The following is a 17,719-nucleotide window of genomic DNA, read 5'->3' on the forward strand; positions in this document are numbered from 1 at the left end:
CTGCAGTTTTTCTTTTTCACTTGTTACTAGTTGGGAATAGAGTGGTTTACTTTCTCTTTATTGTGTTTTGAGTGAAGTATGCAGAGAAAGTTTTCCATACAGCAATTTGTTTTGTAACATTGTAATTCCTTCTCTTTAAACCCTCCATCAGGCTCCCAGAGCTGCACAAGAGGAGATTGCCCATTTTTCTCTCATGGATCTGCTGGTGGCTTCGAACCGCCTGAAAGGTGCCACTTTGGGTTAGCAGTGCAACTCCCTGTGGGCCATGCCACTGGAGCTCCCTGAGAATGAGTTTCTCTTCCCACTCCCTCCGTGAGTTCCCAGTATCCACTGCTCCTCCTGCCCTGCACCTTCCTGCCATCTGAGCTTTGTTGAGATAGGTGCTACTGTTTTGGTCTCATACGGCTGATTGTTCTGAGAAGTTTCCTCATTGGTGTTCTTACTCATTTTTAAAGCCTGTTTGCTGTTTGGCTGAAAGGTAATCCCCAATCTACTGTTTGTTACCTCACATTCCCATCTCCATTTTCCTTCTTATTCTCTCAAGATTCTTTGGACAGAACCATAACCTTGACTCTCTTACTGTCTTTCCTAAAGCACCACCCTCAACCTGAGTGAGCCCAACAAGCAGCTTGCTCTGAGTCTGCATCTTAACAATTGAAAACGGGTGGAGAAAAGCACGCATTCACCAGCCTTCAGCTTATGGTCCCAGAACTCAGTGCATCCTCTCTGAATTCAAGTAGTCCTTTCATGTTTCCCTGGTTAACTGATTTACCCACTTTCCAAGAGCACCTTTAAATCAAACCTTTGGCTTTCTTTAATCACCACTGTCACCTGTTGTTCTCTATAGTTTTAACTAGTAACTTCATCCCATAGTACATAAGGAAAATACATGTACTCAAATGTGAAATGCCTCCCCTCCTGGTCCTGCCTTCCACCTCTACTCCAGTCACAGTGGGAGAGGGAAGACCAGTCCTCCCCCACATGCATCTCAGCTCTAGATCTAAGCCCCCCTCGTCCTACCCAGGCTTCACTCCAGCAGGTATCCCCTTCATCTCCTGCTACCAGAGTTCTTCCTCTCCAATGGCTTCTTCTCGTGGGCACTGAAGCATGCCTCCACGCTGCTCCTCCATTCAGAGGGGAAAACACCCAAAACCCCACTGGCCTCTCACCCCTCTCTGGTGCCTGCCTCATTTCTTCATACAGAGGGTTAGGGGAAGGAGCAAAGATACTGTCTTAGGAGAGTTCCTCCTGAGCAAGGCTCTGCCACTGGACTTTGTTCTTAGCTGCTACACAGTGCTGCCTCTTAAAACTGTGTTCAAATCCTGGCTTCCATTGTAAGTGCTGTGTATTGTTACAATGATAACAATGTCTGTTGTCACAATGATAACAATTTTGATTGTATAAAGTACTTTGCTGAGCCCCTTGGGGTATAAAAATGGAGGGCAGGGCAGATCCAGGTAGAACTAGATAAAGCATAAAGTACCCTGAGGAGGTTGGAAATTGTAGCTACCTCCTCCCAATCCCACTATGTCCAGAGATCGTAACAAGTGCTCTGGAAATCTGTAAAGAATAGGGTTGGAAAGCCCAGTGGAATCTTTCCTCCAGGAGAGGAGGTTAGCCACTTGTTGAATTTCAAACATCATAATCATATAAATGTTTCTGTTGCATGAGGAATGGATAAAAACACACTATCTAACTTTGGCTTCTGGCTATGAGAGGATAACTTGTAGCCTACCAGTCTTCCTATCAAAGCCCAATTTTAAAAGGTACAAATTACAAACAGAAGCTTTGTTCACAGGACTTAGAGGGCCATAGGGTTAGTGAGGACTCAAGGAGCTGTTGCTGGAATTTCACTGATATAAGGTGAATGTTCAGCTTCCAGTGGTGAAAGAGTGGAAGTTTTGCCCCTGATTAGCTATACTATTACTATTTCTCATTGACAAAGAATATGGAAGATACTGTGGACTTTAAGAGGAACAAGCATGTCAGTCCCAGAGGAAGTACAACCAGAAAGCTCTTTAACAGCAGGGTGGAGAGACTTCACCCAGCTTCCTTTGGACTTGACATTGGAAATGACCAATTGCTAGAAAAGAGCATCATGTTTGGTAAAATAGAAGGACAGCAAAGATGATGAAAACCCTCAGTGACATGGACCAGCACAGCACTTCTAACCATGGGCTCGTACCATCATTGTGAAGATAATGTGAGACCAGAAAACTGTCCATGTTATTATACATAGAGTCACTGTGATTCAGAGTCAGCTTGATGGCAGCCATCAACAATGACTATTTTATCAAAGACTGCAAAAGAGAAGAAGACACTCAAGGAGATGGATGGACAGAGGGACTTCAACAATGTGCTTGCACAAGGCAGAGCTTATGGTGATGGTGGAGGATAGGGCAGGGCTTCTAGTCTGTTGATCTAGGGTCACTGTGAATCATAGTGAACTTGATGGCACCTAACAGCATCTAAGGTGATGCTTATAAGCACTCGTTGTTATTGTCATGTGCCATTTAGTTGACAGCAATTCATAGCAACTCTGTGAACAGCAGGACTGAACCTGGCCCTGTTCTGTGCCATTCTCACCATCCCCAATAGACTTGAGCCCATTGTTGTAGTTGCCATGTCAGTCCATCTTGTTGAGCGTCTTCCTCTCCTATGCTGACCCTCCACTATTCCAAACATGATCTTCTCCAAGGACTAGCCAGCCTTTCCTAACAGCATACCCAGAGTATGTGAGATGATGTGTCACCATCCTTACCTCCAAGGAGCAGCCTGGTTGCATTTTCTCTGAGACATACATGTTTATTCATTTGGCAGTCCATTGGAGAGGAAGAACTCTGGTAGCAGGAGATGAAGGGGATACCTGCTGGAGTGAAGCCTGGGTAGGACGAGGGTGGCTTAGATCTAGAGCTGAGATGCATGTGGGGGGAGGACTGGTCTTCCCTCTCCCACTGTGACTGGAGTAGAGGTGGAAGGCAGGACCAGTAGGGGAGGCATTTCACAGGCAGATGAGTGAGCTCATCTGCCTTAAATTCAGCTGCAGGACCAGCTGGCCAGGGAACTGCTCGGAGTCCAGCTGTTGCCAGGTTGGAGGCTGCCCCAACGGTGTTTCTACAGGACCACACTCCTGTCACCGTGTCCTCAGGGAGGGGCATCTCTCCTGGGGGCTGCCAGCTTCTGAGCTATACATTTCCCTGCTATTCCTCCTCCTCCACCCACCCTTCATTGAACAAGGCTAATCCCACGAGGGAGCCCGTTTCTAGTTATAAGGAACATGCATACCCACCGCCCTTTCCCTTAGGCGCATGAGGTCACAGGTGCATGGCAGGAGCCCCAGGACCTAGTTCATTGCTCAGAGGAGCACATCTGCCCTCAGCGTAGTGTGGATGTGTGAGAACTGACAGGAAACTCATTCACTCCTGGAGACTCTCAGCTGTGCCCAGGGCTCCAGGGGGATGGCAGGCCTTGCTCTTGACAAAAGTGCAGGCAGTTTGGATGGAAAGTCTCAGACACACTGCTATTAAGTCGGTTGTGATCCAAGCACCTCCTCATTGGGTTTCCAAGGCTGTAAATGGCAACGGGGTTGGAGAGAAGATTGCCTGTCTTTTCCCCTTATGAGCTCCTTCTGAATTCAGACTGGCGGGGATGGACCACCTTTGGATTAGCAGTGCGTTTTGTTACAGATTACACCACTCGAGTTCCCACTGGGTAGAAACAGCAACAGTTTATTGCCATGGAGTCAGAACTGACTCACCGCTGACCTCCCTGAGAGTTTTCAGAGGCAGCTAGTTGCACAAAAGAAAACTGCCCATCTTTCTCCCTTGGAACAGCTGGTGGATTCATACCACCCACCTCTGGGTTGGCAGAGCACCTCTCTATCCACTTGGCCAACTAGAGCTTTCTATTCGATAGGAAAGAGGTGTTTAAATTCTCTTTACAGGTTGCATCAGATAACATCTTAATTTCATACACAGCCATAAATGAAAAACACCAAGAGTAGATGCTTGTAGAAAATAGATATTTCATTTCTTACAGTTCTGAAGGCTAAAAGCCCTAATGAGTGTCCTGATCCCAAATCAAGGTCTTGATCTTGTCAGTTCCTTCTGTGACCCTTTCCAAGTGGCTGGTGACTGGTGGCTTCCTTGGTGGTCGTTCTCGTCTCGCCCATGTACCTCTGTCTGTCTGATCTTTTTATAACTCAAATATGATTGGGCTTAGAATTCACCTTAGACTGGTCTGATCCCAGCTGCTTAGTCATTTGCACTGCATTAGATTGCATTATGACAGGTAATCAGCTCTGTGCAAGGCCAGATGATTTAATCACACGTAACTGCCCCATCTGCCACCCGGCTGCCCACGTGCTGTGCTATAGTGGTTTGCATGGTACCATGAGACCAGGTGCTGTGCCACCAGTGTGCCCACACCAGCAGGGACACTCACGGTGGACAGGACTCAGCAGAGCCTCCAGACTAAGACAGACTAAGAAGGAAGGCCTGATTGGCATTATTAGCCAGTGAAAGCTCAGCAGTGGATCCCAACAGAACATTGCCTGTTAATAGTGCTGCAGGCTGGGCCTCCTGGGTTAGATCCGCAGTTAGGACGAACCGGACCATGTCCTGCTCTGCTGTAGACGGTGCTGCTGTGTGCTGTAGCAGATTGCATGATAACTAACAACTACTCCATGCCAGCATCTAGACTAGTGTTTGGTCAAACCTAGCCTAACCAAGCTAGTACATGAAACTAGCCATCACCGATGCCTTCCCAAGTTTTTAGATCTTCTGGGTCAATTTCCCCAAAATAGGAGGAGAGGAGGCATGATGTACATGGCTGAGTTGACCCACAGGCTGAAGGAGCAAGTGTGCTTACCCCACCAAACTGTTACAGGGGGAAATGAAGAGTGGAAAGATAAAGTGGACAGTTCGGTACCCTGCCCGGCCCAGAGCAGCACTGAAATGTTTGTTAAATAAATGCTGTTGCCCATGTGCTTCAAGTCAGAACTGACTCATGGTGGATTTTCCAAGCCTGTAAAGCCCGTATTTCCTCTTCAGCAGCTAATGGATTAAAATCATCTCCCTTTGGGTTGGCGGCATAATTCCTTACCTCTAGGCTATGAGTTAAATAGAGAGAAATCCTTCTTTCTAAAGAAAAGTTCCATACCTTGTGCAGGCAAAGAGGGAACCAGTGGGCTGAGCCCTCTGCCACAGATCCTTTCTCGTGAGTTGTCCCTTCAGATAACATACTCTGAGTATATTAGCAAACCAACTATCTTATTGACAAAGTATGTACTGTTTGTTGTTATGTGCCATCAAGTAGCTTGCGACTCATAGCGACCCTATGTACGACAGCTCTAAACTCTGCTCTGTCCTGTGCCAATCTCATTGTCTCCAGCATGCTCATCCCAATTACCCCACTCACCAAATCAATCCATCTCCTAGAGGGCCTTCCTCTCCTGTGCCTGCCCTCCACCCTCCCAAGCATGATGTCCTTCTCCAAGGACTGGTCTCTCCTTACAACATGACCAAAGTATGTCAGATGAAACCTCAGAATCCTTGCCTCCAAGGAGCAGCCCTGTTTAACCCTCTCCAGGATGAATCTGTTTGTTTTCTTAGCAATCCATGGTACCCTCAGCACTCTTCTCCAACACCAAAGCTCAAAGGCATCAATTCTCCTTCTGTCCTCCTTAGTCATTGTCCAACTCTCTGATGCATAACAAGTGATAGCCTATGTTTCAAAAACTAAGAAGCAATGATATGACGATCCCTTTATTACTGTGAATAAAGTATCCTATCTACTTTTTTGTAGACAAACTGATTTCTTCATATGTCTTCTTGTGAATATAATTGCTTGTATTTCTTCTGTCATTTGAATTATGTTTGAAGTTTGAGTTTTTGTCATGGCATCTATAAGTAAACATAGATATAAAATGGTATTCCTTTCTCATAAATATCTGTTGATGATATTAATATTCAATCAAAAACATTAATGAAAAGATTACTTTAAAAAATAGTTTTTGGGTTTGTTTTGTTTTGTTTTTTTTTTAATTTATTTTATTAATTTTAATGAACATTTACAGAGATTTTAGATTTCCATTCATTCATTGTTGCACTTTTCTCCCTGCCCATCCCTCCCCTAAGTTCGCTCTTCTCTTTGAAAAGAAAAAATTCCTTCATTGGTATACAATCTCCCTGTCCCCCCACCCCCACCCCCACCCCTGCCCCGAGTACACTTCACTATGCAACCTTCACTGAGACAATTTAAAGAGTGAATAAGAGACTAGCAGGAGAGATAGAGTGGGTATTTACAAAATTGGAGAAGTGTTACATGGTAAATGAAGTTTGGAAAATAATCTTTGATTGTAAGCTCTCCGAGGTTAAGAACCTGTCATAACTTTCTGTGACCATAAAGAGTGGACTTACTACATATATGCATATGTATGTGAAAGTTTGAATCAATATATAAATGCAAATTAAGATGCAAGAGTGTAAGACTTTAAACCACTTCATGAGATTAATTTATTACTAGAAATGAAAGTATGTGAACTAGAGACATGTTATGGGCAGTCAGGAAGTAAAAGCAGGTGGACGTGTATGGTTGGTTGGCCAACACTCTACACCACAAAATTGGATAAGTTTGGGCAACAGAAGACAATAGTCTGAATTTCGATGCCAGATCCAGAATGGCAGCTTCTGACGTCGACAAAACCCCTAACGTTTTTGAGAAAGAATGATGATATTTTATCAGTAGGATAATAGTTTTCCACATGAACCCGAGTTTACCGTTTCCCCCGCCATCCAAGCTTCATTTCAGGAAAAAGAAGGAAAACGAAGTGACTTTTTGCTGCTCTGCAAAACAATAAAGCAGCATCCACACACACACACAAAAAATAATAATAATAATATCAACAAGGACAACAACACTTAGCAAGTCAAACACATTTTCAAGTATTACATCTACCAACTCCATTAGTTCACACATCCCATGATGTAGATACTGTTTTATTCCCGTATTTGCAGGGGAAAGGTGAATGTTAAATGCTGAGTCATTTGTCCAAGATGACACTGCTAAAGAAATTGGCCCTACAATCCTTGCTGTTACCCACCCAGTCCGCCTCTACACAGACAGGCAGTAGGCTCTTCACACCCTAATGCACACGTTTCCTTGGCAACAGATTTTTTTTTTTAGCAAACCATGCACACTGGCACACTCTCAGATCTCTTCTTTGAAACTTGAAAGTACTGCATTCCCTTGGTTTCTGATCTGATGGTTACGTGCTCCTTGCAAAATAACTCTTTCACTTCAGGAAGCGTCAGGTCATCAGGTCGGCATGTTGAGTCCCAGGCTTACAGGTGCAAAGGAAGACATAATGAAATTGCCTGCAGGGGTGGAGGTAGTTAGAGAAGTGAGGGGGAACCCTCCTATTAGTCACTCTCCAGGGACTCAAAAGCTTCCCAGACAACAAAGCAGCTTCGTAAAAAGCCAGCTCAATAGCCAGCATCATCAGAGAAATAACCTATCACTTTGAACCCCTCGAAACAGAGCAGGTAGTTGGGTGGGATGGTTACGACTCCAGCTGAGGAGTATTGGACATCCTTCTACACCGACACCCTGATATTCTGCTTCCTCCCTGTCCAGGCCTTGGGCCTTTGGCTGAGCCCTGGCTCCTGAATTGAAGGCTGTGTTGCCAAATGGGCTTCTTCTTGCACCAGTAACAAGAGTTATAGTGATGTAAGCAAAACCCATTTGAAGTCACTTAGCAAAAGGATAGTATAACTGGGAGACCATAAGGCGTTTTGTCCTAAAGCCGTGACAGAACAGAGCCAGTGGAGTGTGATTTCTAGGCCTGATTCGACATTTTTTTAAATTGGTTTGCACATAGTCATTCATTTATGTTTAATTCATGTATATCATGTTTTATATAATCATACTGTGTTTTATATACTAAATTATTATTGATCTATGACTTTTATCGCCCTATCTTACCAAGTCTCTATTGTACCTAGCCTATTTTTTCACCCTCCCAATCCATTCATTAATCTCTGCTGTTCTAATGGTGCCCCCCACCCCCTTTTGCTCCATGGACTGCCAAAAGAACAGATAATGCTTTGGGGAAAGTGCAGCCAGAGTGCTTCTTGGAGACAAAGATGGCAAAGCTCTGTCTCTCATACTATGGACATGTTGCAAGGAGAGATTATTCCTTGGAGAGGAACATCATGCTTGAGAAGGTGGAGGGTCAGTGAGAGAGGGGAAGACCCCAATGAGATGGATTAACACAGTGACTGCAGGAGAGGGCTCAGTGTGTCAGAGGATGAGGATGCATAGACTAGAACAGGGCTCAGTGCTGCTTTTTCTAGGGTCATTATGAGTCATACTCAACTCGGCTGCACCTGATAATAACGACATACTTACTGCACACTCAGTATTTTTACAAAAATATCCTAGTGCTCAAAATTCAAGAAGTAAAAGAGAGCAGGATCAAAGCATCACCTAGAAAAATATATTTCTCTTAATTCCGTAAGAACGAAGCCAGATCCCAAAGCAGTTGTGTTCGCAGGACCCCATCCAGCCCTGAAATAGTCATGGGATTCACACTGCATGTGCATGTGTGAGCTTGGATACCTGCAGCAGAATGGCTGTCTTGAAAAAAAGCTGATGTTTACCTGGGCACTTCCCCCCAAGTCTTTTTCTGTTACCAGATCAAATGACTATCCATGCTCGGAGTCAATAAGTACCAGATACACGTAAGGACACCAAATCAACCACACAGGGCCACACAGTTGTAGATTGTGTAGGTGACTGTCACAGCACTAACTTTAAGAGTCAGAAAGGATCCTCTGGTATGTTAGCTCTGGCTTAATGTTACATAATGTTTATAACATGCCAAACACTGTCGCAGATGGCCCAATTTATATATGTTCTCTATATCTCTGATTCCCACTTAAACCCAGGAGTGGCTCACTTAAATATATTCAGAGATTTGGAAATTAACAATTCAAGTCAGTGCATCGGAGCTTGCCTGTCTTGTGGGGCCCTGACGTGGATTGGCTGGCAGGCAGCTGCTGGCATTACGCAATTGGCTTGGATGTGAAATTGCCCAACAGAAGCAGGCCTCTTCGCTTCCACACCGTGACTCAGGCTCCTGCCGCCAAGCTAAGCAGCAGAGCCACGGAGGGCAGCGTTATACAACAGCTCCACTGTTATCTTTATCACAGATGTTGCCGCTGCAAAGAGCTCTATCTTATATCCCATTTCCAACAGATGCCTGTGAGCCTCCGGAAGCCTCGGGGATCTTTTCCCAAAGTTGTAGCAATGCCAACAAGAGCGCTTTTTTAACGTGGAAGGACACGGGGACCTCAGACACTAGGACTAATGTGATGTATGGATCATAAAACTTGCCTTGGAGGGTTTTACCCAGCTGGCCAACCAGACAAGGAGCGTGGCTTGGTTCTGAATGTGGAATATAAATTTACTGAGCTTCAGGAAAGATGGGTTTGGACAGGATCTTTAAAGTGTGAGATGGTCGATGTTAGGCTGGAAAGCTCCCTCCCTCCCTCTCTTTCTCTGTCTCTCTGTCTTACACACACACACACACACACACACACACACACACACGCATTGTCTGTAGATAAGTTCCAAGAATTGCCTGCGTGCGGCTGCACAGGATCCCAGTGGAAGGGCGGCAGTTTTCTCGTGTTTGCTTGCTGTTTGCTTTTCCTTCAATGCAGAAATGGCATCAAGATTATAAGAGGAGTCTCTTGCCATAAGATTTTCCTAGAGATCTGATGAAGCACCTTTCTTCCTGCCTGCAGGCGCTAACTGCAGCTCTCTCTCCTCCTCGTTTCAGTTTACAAGATGCTGGGATTGGATTTATCCTTGTCATAGACCGAAGGCAAGACAAATGGACTTCAGTGAAGGCGTCGGTCCTGCGAATAGCAGTAAGTGGCCTGTACCCCTGGGGGTCCCAGGAAAGGTCCCTCCGACTCCCATCCTGGTGAGGGACCTGCAGTGTTGCTGCTCCTGAGATTCAGCAGCCCATGGTTTCCTCCCTTCAGCTCAGCCACAGCTGATGCTCAGCTTGGACTCCCACGTGAATGATAAGCAGGGGCTGGGGGTGAGGAGGGCGAGGCAAAAGTAAAGGGGACAAACCTGGGAACCCACATCTTCTTTAGCTTCTCAGAAAATGACTGCAAAGCTGTGTTGTTTGGTTCATTTTCACAAGCTGCTAAAGGACCTCTTATCATTTACAAACTGTTTCACTTTTCCAGGACTGCCAGTTTAGGTCTGAGTGTTAAATATGCAAGATGAATCTGGATTTCAATATTTAGTCACCTTTAAATGCACCACAAAAGTTTTGATCGAGGAAGGTTAAATTGTTAAATTGTCTCTGAAAATCTTTAAGTTACAAGTTTCAGTTATATCACTTTTTTCTTAAATGGCCTTCTTATCCAGATAAAGCCATGTGTTCTGTAAAACTGAATAAAATACAGCAGGAATTCTTAGAAATGCACCCCTGAATTTTGTAGCCCACATTTCCAACGAGGCTATCTTTACATCTGCAGAGTCCATTTGCATATTCTGGGAACTGTCCTCGGCACTAGAAAATTCACCGTTTGGTTATTGTTTAGGGTTTTTGGTTATTTAATATTAGACTGAGGTGACAGTGTAAGAAGAGGAGATTAAGTTGGCAGAGAGCCCCCAGATCTTATTTTCCTCCGGTGCTTCCGCTTCCACCCACACCCTGGAGGGGGGCTGGCAGCCTTCTCACCAAGCTGAGCTTCACCCACGTTCGTGGTCCCTGCCTGCTGGTGGGAACACAGCAGCAGCTGAAGGACCGAAAAGGAGTTTGGTTGTCACATACAGGCCGGCCCACAGCACCTGTGACGTGTTGGTGCTTAAATGTGAGAGCTCAGCTACCCTCAAACTATTCCTTAGGACTTTACCTCCTGAGGAAATGAAGATTTCTCTTACTTCTTGTTCTTGGTCTTGTCATATATTCAAAACCATCTTTGACCTTTGAGAAGTCAGCTGGATTCAGGTTCAGGGTATAGCAGAAGAATTCATATCTTTTCCTACATTGTGCTTTGTTACTTCATCTTTGTTGTTGTTCTTATTGTGTGAGTCAGAACTGACTCTTTTTTTTTAATTGTTGACCCTCCAGCAGGTTCTCAGAAGCTGTAAATCTCACAGAAGTAGAATGCCCATCTTTCAAACCAACTGCTGTTGGGTTGGCAGCACGGCTCCTTTCCCACTAAGCTACCAGGCAGAGCTCCCCAAGTATTCGCTATGACCCTTAACAACCTAACATCTTTTTTTGATCTAAGCTCTTGCTTCTTCTTCGACTTTGTCTTTCATATAAAAAGATCTTACCTGCATCGGATTCTCTTGCACTTTTTTGCTGCATCTCCTGGAAGTTTGATCCCCTGTCATGTCCTTAGTCCCAGGCTAGCATGTACTTCCCACAGCAGTATTTTTCAGGAAGAAATCAAAGTTCTCAAAAATGTGTCCAGAGAAGCAGACATGTTACATATCCAATACTCTTTTTATGGAACACTTCAGACGTTTAGAAAAAACTTTTGATAATACATTGTTGCCAGTTAAAAACCAAAGTGTTTCATTTAATTATCTTCCATTTTAAAATGGATTCTTTGAACATGATCATGTGGGGGACAGAATGAGAACCCACTGTGTCAGACACACAACAGATAGTTCTTGAATCAGTAAATTAGTCCAGGGGTACCAAGAAGCATATTGTTGTTCAGAGAAAGACTAAAAATGAAAAATAACATTTTAAACTCAAAATACTCTATCCCGTTTCTTTTACATTTATCCACTGTTGATTTGAGGAGCACTGGTGGGGATGGAGGTAAGATACTTGGCTGCTGACCAATGAGTGCTTCAAACTCACCAGTGGTACTGCGGGAGGAAGATGTAGCTTCCAGTTTCGATAAAGGTTGCAGCTCGGAACCTCTGTGGAGCAATTCGACTCTCTCCGCAGAGCTGATATGGAATTGACTCAATGACAGTGGGTTGGGTTTATTGGAATAGATTATGGACTTAAAGAAATCATTAGAAAGCTTTATGAATGGACAGTAGGGGCCAGCTGCTTCCTTTGATACTCAGAGGTCTTTCATTTCCTTCTGTAGGGTTCAAGGATGCCTTTCTTTACTATCATCGCCTAAAGTATTCTCTCACACCTTTGCACACTTCCTCTACTGAGAGTTCCCACCACCAAAGGTCCACCTGAGAGAGATTTTCTACTCATTCTGTCACACTTTTATCAAATGTCGCCTTTCCCAGAAGCCTAGCCAGAGCCGGTTGCCCCATTCTCCAAGTCTTCCACTTTGCTCCTACCTTTCTGAGGCACAGCCACAGTCCACAGTTATTAAGGGTGTGTACGCTATGAGTTCCTTGATGGCAAGCCCAAACCCTGTTCATGTCTGCTCCTCACATCCAGCCCACTGCCACACACATGGCATGTTCACAGTAAGTGTCAGGGGAAGTCATCAGTTTCTCCTGGACTAAATGCCAAGAGGCCTCCCAAATGCATCAGTGTTTTGAAGAAATACCAAAATTCTTTTTAAAAACGGAAGCAATCCATTGAGATCATCCGACAAGACACCATGCAATATGCTGTGTGACAAAGCTCCACATGGTGTAGGTGTTGAGATTCCAAGTTGCCAAATGTAACCATAGTTTTATCCGTCATCAAGTTTATGACCAGAGAAATTTTTGAAGGAGATTGGTTCATCCTTAAAATATTGTTTTGTAAACATTCTGAAAAATTACTATTTCACTAGGGACATCTCTAAAGGAGAATAGAAGTGGGGACCACATCAAATGACACTGTTGGCTGAGGTGACATCGACATGCCTCTCTATATAATTTTTGTGCAGTATTTCAGTGTAAATATTTTACTTTTAAAAAAAATATCCCAGTAGTTATAAGAACAAAAACTTTTTTTATGCTCAGCTCACGTGTATCAATACACCTACATGGCTAAAACTACACGCCTGAGCTTTTGGAACCTTCCAGCATGCATTAGTTAGAGCTGCCATTATTACCCAGTTACAGTGATGCCTTGGTGCTTGAAGTGTTTTGTGCAAGCATGTGCTCCTGTTTGTGTTGCTGCCAGAGTTTCCACAGTTGCTGATTTTGTCAAATTTTCTAGTGTTTTAGCTACAGTATTGTGCTCTTTAGTGATTGTGAATATAAATCAATAACTTTCTGAGAAGAATGAAGCAGTAATTAGAGGAAACGATGGAGAAAATTGTAAAAAGTTTCCTCTCAGTTACTGATAATGTAACAAGTCATGATGTAATTCAGTGTAGAAAGAGCTCAGAAAACAGTTTTGTTGGTCATATTCATATAATGTAAGAGTTACTTTTATTGTTTTTATGTGCCATGGAGTCATAGCTACTCATAGCAACCCTGTGTACAAAAGCCCTAAACCCTGCTCTGTCCTATGCCAATCTCACTGACTCCAACACACCTACCCCCATTACCCCAGGCACTGCATCAATCCATCTCATAGAGGATCTTCTTCTCCTGCATTATCCCTACCTCCACCCTCGCAAGCATGATATCCTTCTCCAAGGACTGATCCCTCCTTACAGCATGTCCAAAGTATGTCAGATGACACTTCAGACTCCTTGCCTCCAAGGAGCAATCTGGTTTAATCCTCTCTAGGGTGAACCTGTTCATTTTCTTAGCAGTCCATGGTATATCCAACACCGCAGCTCAAAGGCATCAATTCTTCTATCCTGCCTAATCATTGTCCAGCTCTCTGACACATAGCAAATGATTGCAAAGACCATGGCCTGTATCAGGCACACCTTAGTCTCCAGAGTGACACCATTGTTTTTCAGTACTTTACTGAAACCATTTACAGCTATGGCTATATATTACTCCGGGGCTTTTGCTTAACAGTAAGGAGTTGCACTGCCAACCCAAAGGCATGCATTTAGATCCACCAGCTCTTCCCTGGGAGAAAGATGAACAGTCTCCTCCTGTGGAGTTTGGTGCCTCTGAAAACCTGCCTTATGGTCACCTATGAGTCAACTCAGACCCGATGGTGCATAACAACAACGAACATTAATAAGGATGGGTTTGAGCACAGCAGAGTTGGTGAGGATCGTGCAGGACCAGCAGGATTGTGTTCTGTTGTCCAGAGGTTCCTTGTGGGTCAGAGCTGACTTGATGGCATCTAACACCAACAAGGACTCTGCATCTGGGGATGAAAGAAGATCTGAAGGAGTAGGGGCAGCAGGGGCCTGAGCATGACCCCATGAATTTATGCACTGGATGCAGTAGTAGCATGATACTAGTTATGCTACTGTGTTTGAGTTTAAATTTTTGCATTGCTTCTTATCCACTCCCATCAAGTGGATTCCAATTCTAAATGCCCCTATAGGGCAGAGAGCTGTGATGGCTTAATGGTAAGGAGTTGTACTACCACCCTAAAAGTACATTGCTCAAATCCACCAGCTGTTCTGAAGGAGAAAGATGGGCAATCTCTTCCCGTGTGATTTACTGCCTCTGGAAACCCATTGGAGAGTCAGCCATGGGTTTGTCCTGACTCAACAGAACATAACGTAGCTATAGAGCAGGGTAGAATGCCTGGGAGAGTTCTCAAGCAGAGCAGACGGCTATGACTTTATCTCACACAGCAACTGGTTGGTTCTATTAAGAGCTGAGCACTTAACCACTGAACTGCCAGGGCTCCTTATGTTGATTTTTACAGCTTAAAAATTTACTTTCGTTACTTTGAAGGGTTTTGGTGGGTTTTTTTCTCTATCCTGTTTTCTTTCCTTTTTCATTCTCTGGGTTGGCTAATACTGATTTGATAATTGAAGCAGAATCACCAAAAACTGTCTTTTATTATTATTGTTGTTATGTGTCATCCAGTCACTTGGAACTCATAGTAAACCTGTATGTACAACAGCTCTGAACCCTGCTCTATCTTGAGTTGATTGCATTGTCTTTGACACACCTACCCCTGTTTCCCCAGTCACTAAATCAGTCCATCTCATCCTCTCTTGTCCCTCCACCCTTTCAAGCATGATGTGCCTTTCCAAGGACAAGTCCCTCCTGGCAACATGCCCAAAATATGTGAGACAGAGCTTCAAGATCCTTGTCTCCAGGGAGCAGCCTGGTTTCACCTTCTCCAGGGTGGACTTGTTTGTTCTCTCTCTCTCTCTTTAGCACCATAACTCAAAAGCATTGATCCTTCTTCTGTCATCCTCCATCATTGCCCAGTTCTCTGATGCATAGCAAGTAATTGCAAAGACCATGGCCTGAATCAGGTTCACCTTATTCTCTATCTAGACTGACATTGTTGCTCTTCAGTACTTTGGAGAGGTCCCTGACAGCAGATTTTCCAGTGCAATTCACCTTTTAATTTACTTACTGCTGGTGTCACGAGTATTGATTGTGGAACTAAGCAAGCTAAAATTGTTAACAATCTCAATCTCTTCTCCATCTATCCTGATGCTACTGATTGGCCCAGTGGTAAGAATCTTTGTTTTCTTGATGTTGAGCCTCAATCCATATTGGGGGCTGCAGTCCTTGACCTTCTGCAGCAAATGTCTTGTGTTATCCTCAGACTCAGCAAGCAAGATTGTTTTATCTGCATAATGTACTAATACTGTTAATGCCAGTGGGGCACGCTGCTGGCCTAGTGGTCAGGAATTGAGCTGCCGGCCCAAAGGTACATGGTTCAAATCTGCCAGCTGCTCGGTGGGAGAAGGATGGGCAGTCTCTTCCTCTGCAATTTACTGCCTCTGAAAACCAGCTATGAGTCAGTTCTAACTCCACAGTACAAAACAACATTAATGTGATAGAGTCCTGGTGGTGCAATAACTAAACACTCTGTTGCTAATTGAAAGTCTACCAATGGCTTCTCAAGAGAAAAGACTTAGTAGTCTCCCATAAATGTTATAGGCAGGAGATCCCATGAGGCAGTTCTCCTCTGCCATATAGGTCACTGTGAGATGGATTTGACTCCATACCACAAAACAGTGTTAACACTATTGACATCTAGTCATGTATTAATCACATTCCTTTAAGCCTCTGCTATGTGACAGGTCTGTCAGAGGAAGTGAAACCAGGGTACTCCTTAGAGGCAAGGATGGTGGCTCTTGATCTCGTATACTTGTGACATGTTGTCAAAAGGAGGTTAGTCCCTGGAAAAAGACATACTGGGAAAAGGTGGAAGATCAGAGGAGAAGGAGGAGATCTGGTGATGTTGTACTGTGTCCTAAGCTGGTAACCAAAAGATCAGTAGTTCAAATCCACTAGCTGCTTCTTCGGAGAAAGGTGGGTAGTCTCTTTATTTAAAGAGCCTTGGAAACTTGTTGGAGAGTCTCTATCAGTCAGAATTGAGTAAATGACAGTGGCTTTGGGTTTGGAAGGATGGAGAGAAAGGAAAACATCAGGTAGTCATGGAAATTTGAGATGGAGAAAGGCACGCCAATGATGACCTTGTTTGTTGTCCTCTTGGAGCTCCAGGAAAGTTGCCATTACAGCAAAAAGAAGGAAGACGATAGCGTTAGATGCAGCACAGAGCCAAGGATGCAGGCAGGCAAAGAAGGAGAGGATGCTGAGTGGGTTTTGTGTGAAGGCAATGGGGCCTGACCCCTACTCTGTCTCTGTGGTGGGATGAGATGGTGTTTCTGGTGACAGGAAGTGATTTGCAGGCTCTTCCTCGTGCTGCATCTCCCAATACAAAGCAGATGAGAAATGACTCCACCAACATGTCTTTCTTTGGTTTGTCAGAGATAATTTTATTAACCCTGAGTCTAAGGAACCTGGGCAAAGGGGAAGGTGTCACAGCCCAGTGATGCTACTACCCTGCACTGCAGACCTCGTCTACTGGTTTGTCTGAGTCTGTTACGTTTCAGCTTTTATCCCAGGCAGCTTTGAAAGAACCCTCACTTAGTGTCAGCTGAGGCCGGCAGCAGAGCCCTTCAGAGAATTTCTGAAGACATTGACACTCTGGTGTGAACAATTCCACCCCATCACCTGGGTCACAGTTTGCTGCAGGATGCTACAAAATCAAGTCTGTGGCCAAAGGCTTATATTTATCTCCAAATGCACTTGGCTACTCGGGTGAGAATCAGCACTTACATAATGCAGTGTAATTATGGGGCTATTTTTAGCCCACCATATGTGCTATCTCATGAGCTGAGTTTTCCCTAATTTGGGGTTCTTTTTGTTCTTTGGATGCCTTCAGCTTGGCTTGGAGCAGTAAAATGAGATGTTAGAGGAATCTATTGTTTCTAAGATCAGACTTCCTGTGTGTCTATCAAGGTCCTTGTCTTGTTTGAGAGCAATGTGTATGTTTACCTGCCACAGTTCGCTGGTCTCAAACAGTAATCAGAAGCAGAAATAGTAAGATACAAAACTGAGAATGTGAACATCTCTTGTAAGACTGTAGTTGAGCAGTATTTGGGGGTGTCCTCAGGTGGATGCAAATTTTATAACATGTATATTCTTCTGGAGGATAGAAGGAGAATTGATGCCTTTGAGCTGTGGTACTTTGTCGTCGTTCGTAGTCGTCGTTATGTGCCGTCAAGTCGCCTGCGACTCATAGCGACCCTATGTACAACAGCCCTAAACTCTGCTCTGTCCTGCGCCAACCGCACCGTCTCCGACACTCCCATCCCAATTATCCCAGTCACTGAATCAATCCACCTCATAGAGGGCCTTCCTCTCCTGCGCT

At 44.3% G+C, this 17,719-nt stretch overlaps 1 protein-coding gene across 1 annotated transcript in view; it reads left to right on the forward strand.

The window, feature by feature from the left end:
- The window catches only part of MCF2L (MCF.2 cell line derived transforming sequence-like), a 296,792-nt gene that overhangs the window by 199,258 nt on the left and 79,815 nt on the right, over window positions 1-17,719 (forward strand). Inside the window, exon 4 of the mRNA XM_006883804.1 lies at window positions 9,845-9,935. Coding sequence (XP_006883866.1) covers window positions 9,845-9,935 — 91 coding nt within the window. The remainder of the gene's footprint in view (window positions 1-9,844; window positions 9,936-17,719) is intronic.

Source organism: Elephantulus edwardii, unplaced genomic scaffold, assembly GCF_000299155.1.
Source record: "Elephantulus edwardii isolate Elephantulus edwardi_28Jun2011 unplaced genomic scaffold, EleEdw1.0 scaffold00030, whole genome shotgun sequence".
Classification (NCBI taxonomy): Eukaryota; Metazoa; Chordata; class Mammalia; order Macroscelidea; family Macroscelididae; genus Elephantulus; species Elephantulus edwardii.